The 11,523-nt window shown below is 33.0% G+C and overlaps 1 protein-coding gene across 2 annotated transcripts; it reads right to left on the reverse strand.

Annotated features, from left to right (window-relative positions):
* Positions 1-2,225: 2,225 nt before the first annotated feature.
* LOC111626018 lies at positions 2,226-10,436 on the reverse strand. 2 transcript variants are annotated; one of them, XM_023369293.1, is made up of 4 exons: positions 10,205-10,436; positions 8,633-8,868; positions 4,582-4,765; positions 2,226-3,088 (listed from the first exon to the last, which is right to left on the reverse strand). In XM_023369293.1, exons 2-4 carry the CDS (start codon positions 8,834-8,836, stop codon positions 2,403-2,405), a joined length of 1,074 nt encoding a protein of 357 aa, XP_023225061.1. In that variant the 5' UTR covers positions 8,837-8,868; positions 10,205-10,436; the 3' UTR covers positions 2,226-2,402. The 2 variants fall into 2 exon arrangements, with proteins under 2 accessions (XP_023225061.1, XP_023225062.1); XM_023369294.1 differs by lacking the exon at positions 10,205-10,436 and having other exon boundaries at positions 8,633-8,992.
* Positions 10,437-11,523: the final 1,087 nt, after the last annotated feature.

Raw genomic sequence — 11,523 nt, forward strand, 5'->3', positions numbered from 1 at the left:
TTTTTTGTTTATAGCGTAGTTTATACGGATTATTTCCAAAAAAAATATACGTATTTTGGAAATGTTGAGTTGGATTAGTCTAGAATCGATTAATTTTATGGAAGAAAACCTTTCAATCAGCCGTAGTCCGTAAACTTGACACGTGTCGGGCTGTGATTGGAACGACTCGTAAGAAATCGGATTCCTAAATAATGGGACGTATCTATATCTTATAGGGGGGTCGACTGTACTAACAAATCGTAAAAAATCCTTGCTTAGGGGTAGAGGGTAATAGATCTCTTCTTATGTAATATTTTTATTTTTATTTTTTGATTTCGTTGATTGGTGGAGTTTTGAATTTGGCTTCAATTTGGCGGTTTCAATTAAGAACGCTCCATGTACTAAATCCGTTTGGTGGTTTCTCTCTGTTTTCTGTTATTTTGTATGACGTTTCTATTTACACCTGTGCTAGCTAGTCGATCTGTCAAAGTTTCTTGCGTGATTTCCTAGTAGTAAACAGCCTTTTGAATCGTTAAACGTAAAAATGCAAAAAATAAAAATAATAAACAAATTGAACCATGACTGATATATTAATAAAGCACGTGCGCGAATCTTAAAAGACTTCAAAAACGAAATGGTAGCCAAAAAGAAAAGGATATTCGATGATGAAGGCAGCGATAAACCTATACAGTTTCCCAAAAGCAGGTATGAAACAGATTTTTTTAACACCATGATTGATTCTATAATAAGCAATATGGATTCGGGATTTATGTCATTAAATGAACATTTTGAAAATTTTTGTTTTTTCTATAATCTAAGAAAGTTAAAAAAATATTCCAAAAGAGCAAATATTAAAAAACTGTCAAGACTTACACTCAGTCCTGCGAGTGAGTGAGAGCAGTGACTTACAATCTTACGAATTATATGAAGAATTACAAACAATGATCCCAAATTTACCCAACTTCATTAAAGATGTGAAACAGCTGCTCCAATACATAATAGAAAATAACTTGAAAGAAATTTACCCAATATTTACATTGCCCTTCGAATTTTGTTAACAATACCGGTAAGTACTGCCTCAGCTTTTCAAAATTAAAACTAATAAAAGATTATTTAAGAAATACAATGGGTCAGGAAAGACTTTCAGCTTTGGCACTTTTATATATATATATATTGAAGCATATATAGCATATAAGCTGAATTACGATACAATTACAGTACAGCGTCGTTTATCCGAATCAATTGGGGACTTAGGTTGTTCGGATAACTTATTTTTCGGATAACCAATTATGTACGAAAAAATATATTAATTTATCCCGTGTTGAAATTTTTCTCCGTTGCGTGTCGCTTCACGTTGAATTTTCGTCGATGTTAAGCATAACGAAGACTATTGTATCGTTAAAAATTATTTTTTCTTTTGTACAAACAAAATAAATATATTGAAAAATATAAAAACAATAAAAAATTATACTTCAGAAGTTGATTTATATCAAAAACGTAAAATATTTGAGTAGCCAAAGACATAACCAAAGATTACAGCGCCACAGCACTGGCGAAAATTTAAATTTGTCGACTAAAATTCCTTCGGATAACCGACCTTCGGATAAACGACGCTGTACCGTATTAAGGATTTCAGTAAGGCTAAAAGCAGAAAATTTCTGTTTCTTTAATTTTTTTTAATGTTAGTTAAAGAATATAGTTTGCATTTTTAGGAATAAAAATTTGACAGTTTCAACTGCTTTTTATTTTATAAAATCCGTCTTCTTGCGCCACTAGAGGGCCTCGCGGAATGTACCTTGCCCACAGCAAATTTAGATCTTCCCCGCCGCTGGCAGTCTGCTGCTTTGGGACCTGGAATCAGATCCGGACTGGTCAAAAATTCAGGAATTTTTCAGGAGTGGTCGATCCGAATATGTCGCCCTGTCCCTCAACACCCAGCCACTCCACTGTGGGCCTGGTTGAAATCATAATGGTCTTACTATAAGAAATCCTCTTAGTGTTCGCACAGCAGTCATATTTCGTTCTATGGAATATGACATCGCAACACATGGGAGTCTCTTGGAAAGATTTTCAACAGGAACCTGGTTCCTATTTGGATTACACACATAAAAAATACCCAAAAAAGTCAGGCGACCAGCGAGTTTTCAGGTACGAACACTCGAGAAGTAATGTTTAGTTGTTTTTAGCAACTGCTAGACACTAGAGTGAAGAGAGAAAAAACATTAACAAAATTGTTGATTAAAAATTAGTTTATTAAGTCATATTTAAATTTTAATTACATTCGTATTTTATACAGTTTTAATGTCAATTCATCTTCAATAAATACACAGAATGATTTGAATAAAAGTTAAAAATGATATATGGGGCACACATCTTTTTCAAACAAAGTAACTTAAACTTGCATTTAACAACTAAATTACAAGTCATGCAATCCACAATAAAACAATTTTTGCAAGAACTGATGCATCTTTTGTACATTCTTCTATAGTACTTGTGTTTTCACAAATATTCGGGATGTGTTCCACACCGAAAGATATGCAACTTCTATAAAACAAAATTGGAATGTTCGGAAATTCTTTACTAAAAATCTCAATTTCGGGAAAGTTTGATCGATCGTTGCACCAATTCATAAAGTATTTGTTGAAATATAACACAATACAATTGTTCCATGCAATGTTGAATTGCTTCAATTCTGCAATTTTCATTTGTTGTAATCTATAATCTATAGGCAGCTTAAATGATAATGCGTGTACCATCCTCCCCGAAAACACGATGCATCTGTATGTTCGACCTAAACTAATATCTGATATCCCGCTTACTGCGCATTGTGGTATAACCTTCTTGAAGGTGTTGTCCAGTTCTTCATCTACAATCCACAGGACGCATTTCGTTTCTTCTTTAGAAATGTCTGTCAATTCTGTAAACCACGTGGGACCAGGTTTCAGCTTCTCTTTGATTTCATCTTTTGAAAACAAGAAACGACTTATTTTCAGTCCGGGAAGTTGAGGAAAAACAGCGATCCATATTGGTAACAGTTTTCTTGACGGACTTGAATGAAGTTTAATGAGCCTTTGAGAATATCGCCGTTCCTTTATATGATTATTGTTACCTGCAAAACGTTACGTTTTCATATTAAATTCTTTAAACTTCTCTTACATACTCACCAGTGGCTTAATGATTCTATCCACCTACCATTGTGATAGAAGTCTAAAATATTTTAGATTGCAGTTCGTTCCCGTCCAACGGACTGGCTACGTGAAGTTTTCGAACTTCCCTTCAAGTGTGTAACATCTAAATAGAAACCAGTTTTCCATAGAAAGTCCTCTCAAGAGGTATCATCTCTTGGCAGATCGCCTGCTAAGTGTTAGTTATTTTATTCCATTAATGAATTAATCGTATAAAAGGATGTCCATGAATACAGAGTTTTTCCAAAGTCAACAGAATGATTTGCAGATATTTTGACTATGAATGAAGTGTTTGTTCTCGATTGCAGTGTTACTGATAAATTAAAGAGAACTGAGGCGACATAGTGACAAGTTACATTTTTGGACAAATTGAACTAATCATGCAAGCTTTACGTAAACACAACAGTATTGAAGAATTTGCGGAAAATACCAGTAGATAACCGGCTTCGTCTTGCCCTAGTCAAAAGTTTCTGGAAGAAAGAATGTGTCAAGCATTAGACGTTAGAGTCAGTACCATTGTAAGCAAGCAGGCCCTTATTCAGTTGAATATTCAATCGAGAGAATCGTCAGTCAGCGAGGACAGGCACTAATGTTTCAACCACAGAGAAGCGAGGCTAAGGTTAGTGCTGCTTGGATTTATCCTAAAGTTAGAGCGATGTTTCTTAAACATACGAGCACTTCTTTCTAACAAATGAAATTCATTATCTATTATAATTGAAGTAATTCTAATTACTTTGCAAAAGTTATGTTGATATAAATTATTATTTTGTATATTGTAATAGATGATGCCCATTATTTTGTTTGTTTGTTTGTTTTATTTAATTGCCATACGAATAATGTAATATTTTCAAATGAAACTTACGAATAAATGCTGAAAAACACATACATGCAACCTTCTAACATATGATTATAGTTATTCTTTACGGTAAAAATAGAGCCAAGCCAGAAAATATTCATACACTGCCTCTGAAAAGACTTCAATGCAAACAATGTGTGTCATAATTCTTCGTAATTATTCTAGGACCCGCCCTCATTCAGGATACCTGAATTAATAACAAAAAATTTGCAAATACACGTGTGGTTACTAAATGTGATTTGGCAGTTTGATCCATCTTTCAAAACGTATTCTCTCGAAATAGTGGAAAAGAGGCTTGACAGAATCTTGCCACGAACCTTATAAATTCATCCAATCTACAACAATACAAATAAAATGTTCTTCGCAAAATGCCTTCCGGGAAGAACATTCTATACAAACTGGCCCCTATATGGGTATTATACACGTGAAAAACCGAAATATTCCAGGTATTTAGCCACTGGTGACACACAAACCCACGACTCGCATTCAATTAAAACATCAATAATATGCCACAATTAAACACTGGTGGGCATTTTGTTAATGTTTTAATAAGATACTTACGACATTGAGCATCCAACTGCAATAAAAGTCGTATTGTCTTAGTTTTATCGCTTCTTTCCATGTTTTCTTCCGAATGTGCATCATATCCTGTCAAGATGTTAACGTTGCCATTTTGTGTTTTGAAGTAGCGAACAACATATTCTGGATAAAAGTTCGTGATTGCAATTATATCACGTGGTAAGGCCTATATATGAAAAACAAACAAATATTTCACTTAAGAGTTTATACAGATTCAAACGCAGTTCAGGGTAACCCAAAAGTCAGTTAACCGCGTTTTACTTTGTAAATTCCAGGTATACACGTGAATATACACAATACAGTGGTACCTCGGTATACGTCTGCTTTAAAATACGTCCAATTCGGAATACGTCCTGTTTGGACGAAACAAATTTTGCTCGGTGTACGACTTTTGTCCGGTATACGACATAATTCAATTATACGCGCCATCAATGAACAAGTAGCACTTATCCGTGTACTAGATCAGACTAGACGTTCACGGTGCAACGGTTTATAACTTTGTTAAATTTTTTCTGATTTTAATTCGTAAGTAAAATTTTATTATTTTTATTAATCACGAATCGCAAAAAGACAAATGAAAAGCGACAGGAAACTAAAAAAATGACTAGAATTACAATGGAACTGATAAAAGAGATTGTTGAAAATTATTATGCCTTTTTTTTCCTTTTTTTATCTATTTATAATTTATTTTGTATACTAGTACTTTCTATGTATTAACAGGACTTATTATACTGAAAATTATGGATGCAGATATTTAGTCTTACAGTTCAAAAATAATGTTCTTTATTTAGTTCACAGGTGAACTAAATTGTTGAAAAATACGAAGGTGACACGCGTGTTCGAGATTTTAACTGTTGCTTACCGTATTCCGAGAACCACGATATGGACAATCGCGAAAAATAAAGACATTATAAAATTTGCTAACGTTGCGAAAGGAATTAAATCAATTTCTAAACAGACATCGAAGACATTAGATCATGTCGAGAAATTGCTTTTGCTTTAGATAACTGAAAAACATTGCTGGAGACAGCGTATCGGAAGCAATTATTTGCGAGAAAGCTAAAAAGATACACGCTGATCTTACGAAAAATCAAGCAGGAACTAGCCAGGAAAGCGAGGTGTTTAAAGCCAGCCATTTTTTTTACACGAGAACGGATTAATCATTTTTACATTACTCCTTATGGGAAAGGTTGGTTTGGTATACGTCCAATTCGGTATAAGTCCAAACATCGAGAACGGAATAAGGTCGTATACCAAGGTTCCACTGTATATTGCATTTGTAGTTCGTGTATTGAACAATTTATATATATTAATTTGAACAATTATTTAAAATTTGTAAACAATAAAAGCATTTATATAAAATAAAAATTTGGACTTTGCAATTGTTAACTGACTTTCTGGTCGCCCTGTATTTTTAATAATGGAAACTTTATAAACACTATACTCAGTTAAGTAGTGGCTAGTCCCTTGCTGAAGTGAGAATTCACGACCAAATCCTAAAGATTAGTAGTATTATCACTAAATCAACAATTGGAGAAAACTCTAATGAGTTTTAAAGGCAAAAGCTATCGTCAAACTTTAGAAGAAAAATATAAGAAAACTTCGACTTTAAATTGAATTAAAATCACCTTTAGAAGATATTTAATTGTAAATTTTTCATTCAAATTTCATTAGTTCTTTTATAAGAGTTCGATTTTGAAGTACAGAATTGAAGTTTTCATAAAACTTTCCTCCAAATGTGACTTTTAATTAATTATGACACAAAAATTTCCGAAAGCAATAAAAGAAGAGTTTCAGATATCTGCAAGAGCGAGAAATTCTATTGATTGCTCATGGATGGTCTTGAGAGAGCAATGTCTCTACAAACATCTGAATGTCCATAACAAGTTATTAGCTGCAGCAGTAATGGAGCAAAGTTTGGAAGTTCCGAACAGAAACTTCAAGATGGCTGCCACAGTTTTTCACACGGGACAACGCATCATCCGCATCGATATTACATAATTATAAAATTTTACACAATTTCTAAGTGATTTACATAAAAACATTGTTTACAAACTGCAAAGCAGCTAAGCAGAACTATTTTCGTTCAAGATATAAATGGCTTAAGGCGACTTCCAGCGGCTTTACAAGTATTGCTCCATCATTTCCGGTTCAGTTTCTAGTTCTACTTTCTCTGGAACCAAATACAATGGATTTCGCTACGACGAATCTCGTAATAACGAACTTTTACATTTTTTTGACCCAGCTTCCATACGAAACGACAAAACGAATTTTCCAATTGTACGAATATATTTATAACTAGCATTACTTGTATTCATTACAACGTGTAAATTTCTTTCCCTCTTCAAGATTACCCTTCCAACTTGGTTAACAATCGTAGCCAAGAAAGAGGGCGAGCTCTGAAGAACCTAACGAGTTGCAGGTTTTCTAAAAAGAGGTGTACTAACTTCAACAAGAACCATAATTTGTCACAAACACGGTCATAAGGACGGCTGCTTATGAGTTTTTAAATTTTACTATTTACGTTATTCTTCACTTAGACCACAGGGTAAGTGTTCTATAAAAAAAACGCACACACGAAGAACCTTCACAGAAAACTATATAGGCCTAAATACAGCAATTTTCACGTCAACTGTATTGATATATGAACCAAAGAGGCCAATGTACAGTACAAAAAAGGCTTTAATGCTCTCGTTTTCTAATTGCTTTTCGCTTTACAAATATTTATTAATATTTGTAAAGGAAAATAAATGAAATAAAAATGGTTTTTGTCAACGAACTTTATTCAGAAAAAAAATGGATACTGATATAAACAAAATAAATCGTTACGTTCTAGTTATCTGTATTAATTTATTTAATTTGAATTATATGCTCTTCACCTCAAACAAGTGTCTTGCCCCTATATATATCATACTTTTTCTGCTAGCAATACCGTCATGTTGGTCATATATGTAACATCTTTCATGGGAAATTTTTCAATTAAAACAACCTGATCTGTTTTTATTCAAATATATTCGGGCCCTCCTGCCTCTAATCTTTCCACATGTATTTTCGACGTTCATCTATCAAACTCCATTTTCTAGATTAAGGAAGGACAGTCAGGCAACAGTGGTAATTTATAGGTCTACAGTTTTTTCAAATGGTAGCCCATCTCCATTTCTCCGTGTGCACCAATTTTTTTATATTGCTGCACAAAGATAAACACGCAAAAATTTCAACTTCTTATAGTTACTATGTGCGCAATTTCTAGTGGGAGTTTTTCATGACCATTAGGAAATGAATGATATAAGTAACACCTGACATCTTATGTTCATATGTAGACTTTATATTTAACCGTTTAAACATTTAAAATGCATTCTTCCTTACAGAAAATTCAGTTTGATAAACATTTTTAAAGGTCCGCACTTCGTTATAACGCTATTCCACGAAGTATTAGCTTAAGAATCAGGAACCAGGTAATGAGCAGTCAGTTAAAAATATTTGCTTAAGTACAAAATAATAATAACTTGATTCTAGAAATAGTAGAACTTGCATTCTCTCTTTCTCCTTTACATCCTTAGGACAGAAATTGACTTGTTACAGATTTCTTTACCACATCACTCGAAAGTCACTAAAAATTTCGCCACAGATTTAGTAATACGAAAGTTTATTTCGAACAGAAGATTAAAAACATGGCTATGCCATTACAAAAATTAAAAATTAATTGAACAATTTATCGTCCAATCACGTCTCTTTGCGTTGCTACCTTTCGCGACGAGATGGAAACGAGAAGGAAACGCACACTACTTTCTATACTAAACTAATGTATTTGATTCTATATGAAAATAAAAGTATGCACATAATCGCAAATGTTGGTAAAGCTAAACTTAATGTTGCACGAACACTTCAACTGCATGAGTATATGTTACTTATTATAAATATTACAAAATCGAATACAGTAAAACCTGTGTAAACCTGTGTAATCGCACTGAACCTATTTTTTCACGTTTTACACAGGTTTTACTGTTTATTCTTATCTTAAAGTATAACTCACCTCAACTGCAATCGTTATCCTTCCTCTCAGTATGGATTCTCCTATTTCCTTCCAGAATGAGCAAACTTTCATGCAATTCTTTATTTCGGAATTATCCATAGTTTTTAATATACGTATTATTATATCGTATACGTAGGCAACATTCAAATTTTTCTTCGAACGGCTTTTACACATTAATTCACACTTGTTTTCTGGTTCATCCATTATCAAAATGACTATTTTCTAAAATATTTATGCTGTAATTAAGAATATATCTCCGTGAATCAATAGAAGTGAACTTGATCAATGAAAATAACGTGATGAATCATAAATTTTGCATGACTACACAGGAAAATATTAATATTGTACGATGTGTAGATTAAAATCCAGAGTTGGAACACCACATTTTGGAAAATTAAATAATGGAAAGTATTAATATTTTATTATTGGGGTATCCTTCCTAATTTAGAAATCATTCTTATTTATGGCCTATGCCCTGTTGCTTGCAGCTGTTGCAAGCAGTTCCTTATAATCAATTAACATGCTGCAATTATTACGTCTTGTACATTTGTAAATATATGGAACTAGCAGGTGGGCCCGGCGTTGCTTGGGCAAAAGTAACGATAACTAAGATAAAGATTATTACGTTACAGTCAACCTTACCCGTTTTCACAGAATGCNTATGGATTCTCCTATTTCCTTCCACAATGAGCAAACTTTCATGCAATTTTTTATTTCGGAATTATCCAAAGTTTTCAATATACGTATCATTATGTCGTATACGTAGGCAACATTCAAATATTTCTTCGAACGGCTTTTACACACTAATTCACACTTGTTTTCTGGTTCATCCATTATAAAAATGACTATTTTCTAAAATATTTATGCTGTAATTAAGAATATATCTCCGTGAATCAATAGAAGTGAACGTTTTCAATGAAAATAACGTGATGAATCATAAATTTTGCATGAATACACAGGAAAATATTAATATTGTACGATGTGTAGATTAAAATCCAGAGTTGGAACACGAGATTTTGGAAAATTAAATAATGGAAATTATTAATATTTTTCCAAATTTTATTTTTCCTAATTTCTAAATTAGGAAGGATACCTTCCTAATTTAGAAATTATATTTGTAATTTTTATTTACAAAATATAACAAGATAAGCAGATTTGATAAAGTTCCTTATAATCCGTTAACATGCTGCAATTATTACAAGTCTTGTAGATTTGTAAATTTATGAAATAGGGCCCTGGTGTGAGCATAAGTCTAATTTATCTGACAAGCGAGAAATTCGGATTATGAAACATTTCATATAGGATCTCTATAAGGACCCATACAGTACACACACGTGTTAGTATAAAAGACAGAATGGTTCAGAAGTCAGTTAATTATGTTGCTTGTGTATTGAACAAAATTGGTGTAATATTAAAGAATTTTTGAAGACGTTAAAAAGAACCGTACACTGGTTAATTGACTTTTAAGCACAAATTTATGCAAATTAACTGAACTGGTGTGTTTGTACAACGTCATTAAAATTATTAATATTGGCAGAAAAGAAAATTAAATTCATTTTACATGCAACTTACTTTAATAGTCTCCAGTGTCGACTGTTTACAAGTATAGTCCAATTGAATAATCGAATTTTTAGTATGATGTAACTTATGTCAAATAATATTTTTTGCTTATTATTTAGCAACTTTGCTGAGTCCTATTTAACAATTTTTACCAAACAGTGGCCGAATAAACCCAGAAAGACTTGTCTAGTACGTTTCATTAATTGTTATAAACACCACATAAGCATGAAAACACAATCCTCTACGTTCGAAAGTTCAATCATTTCAATGTAAAAATCATTAAAAATAAATAAATATATACCTACAAATTCAAAATAAATGCTCTGTAAATGTTTCTTGTTAATTCATAAACTAAAACAATATTTTAAAAATATAAATCAACAATATTTCTTTCGTAATCACAAAAAGAAAATAAAGCGAATTTATGTAAATTTATACAAATTTCACAAATAATATTTTTAATGGTTTTCAATTTATAAAGTGTCTTTTATACAGGTTGTGACAAATTGAAAGAGGAATATTTGCAGTTCCTTACTGACCTTAAATGCATTCGATGTGCTCTTCACGTGTGGCCTCACAGAAAGTGTTCAAGCAATACTGCCATTCTGGCCAATCCCTCTCAAGCGCACAGATTAATTAATTAATTAAGGCCCAGGTAGCTACTACACAACATTAACGAAATTTTAACTATTCGCTCTGGGCCGTTATAGCTGAACGTGAGTTTTCAGAACACGTGTGCAACACGTGGCCTAAGGGACCGTCTCTAAATGTTGTAAGGTATTTTGGGGAATCAAGGATTTCTTATTATTAAGAAATCGTAAGAAATCCTTGCTTAAGGGTAGAGGGTAATAGGAGATCTATTACCCTCTACCCCTACTACCTCTCGTTGATTGGTGGAGTTTTGAATTTGGCTTCAATTTGGCGGTTTCAATTAAGAACGCTCGTTGTACTAAATAGGTTTGGTGGTTTCTCTCTCTTCTGTCTTGTTTTGTATGACGTTTCTGTCTACACGTGTGCTAGCTAGTCAGTGGCGTAGCGTGGGTATCAGCTGCTCGGGGCAGAGGAACATTTTACTGCCCCCTTATTTAGGTATCTCAATTTAAAAGACTAAAATTCAGTTTCGTCACAGAATAATTAATCAAAAATTCCGTGCTAGTTTTGCCATTTTTTTAAAATCGCTGACCCGGATAGCAGGTGATATTTTTTCGAACAGAAGTTCCTGACGTATGCGTATGTCATTTTGCAATGCGAAGAATAACATGCAGTGCAGGCCGATTTTAAATCAGCTACAGTTAGCGACTAGGGAGAGTTGGGTAGGAGTAAAGTATCTA

This window comes from Centruroides sculpturatus, unplaced genomic scaffold, assembly GCF_000671375.1.
Source record: "Centruroides sculpturatus isolate CEXI.00-Female unplaced genomic scaffold, Cexi_2.0 scaffold316, whole genome shotgun sequence".
Classification (NCBI taxonomy): domain Eukaryota; kingdom Metazoa; phylum Arthropoda; class Arachnida; order Scorpiones; family Buthidae; genus Centruroides; species Centruroides sculpturatus.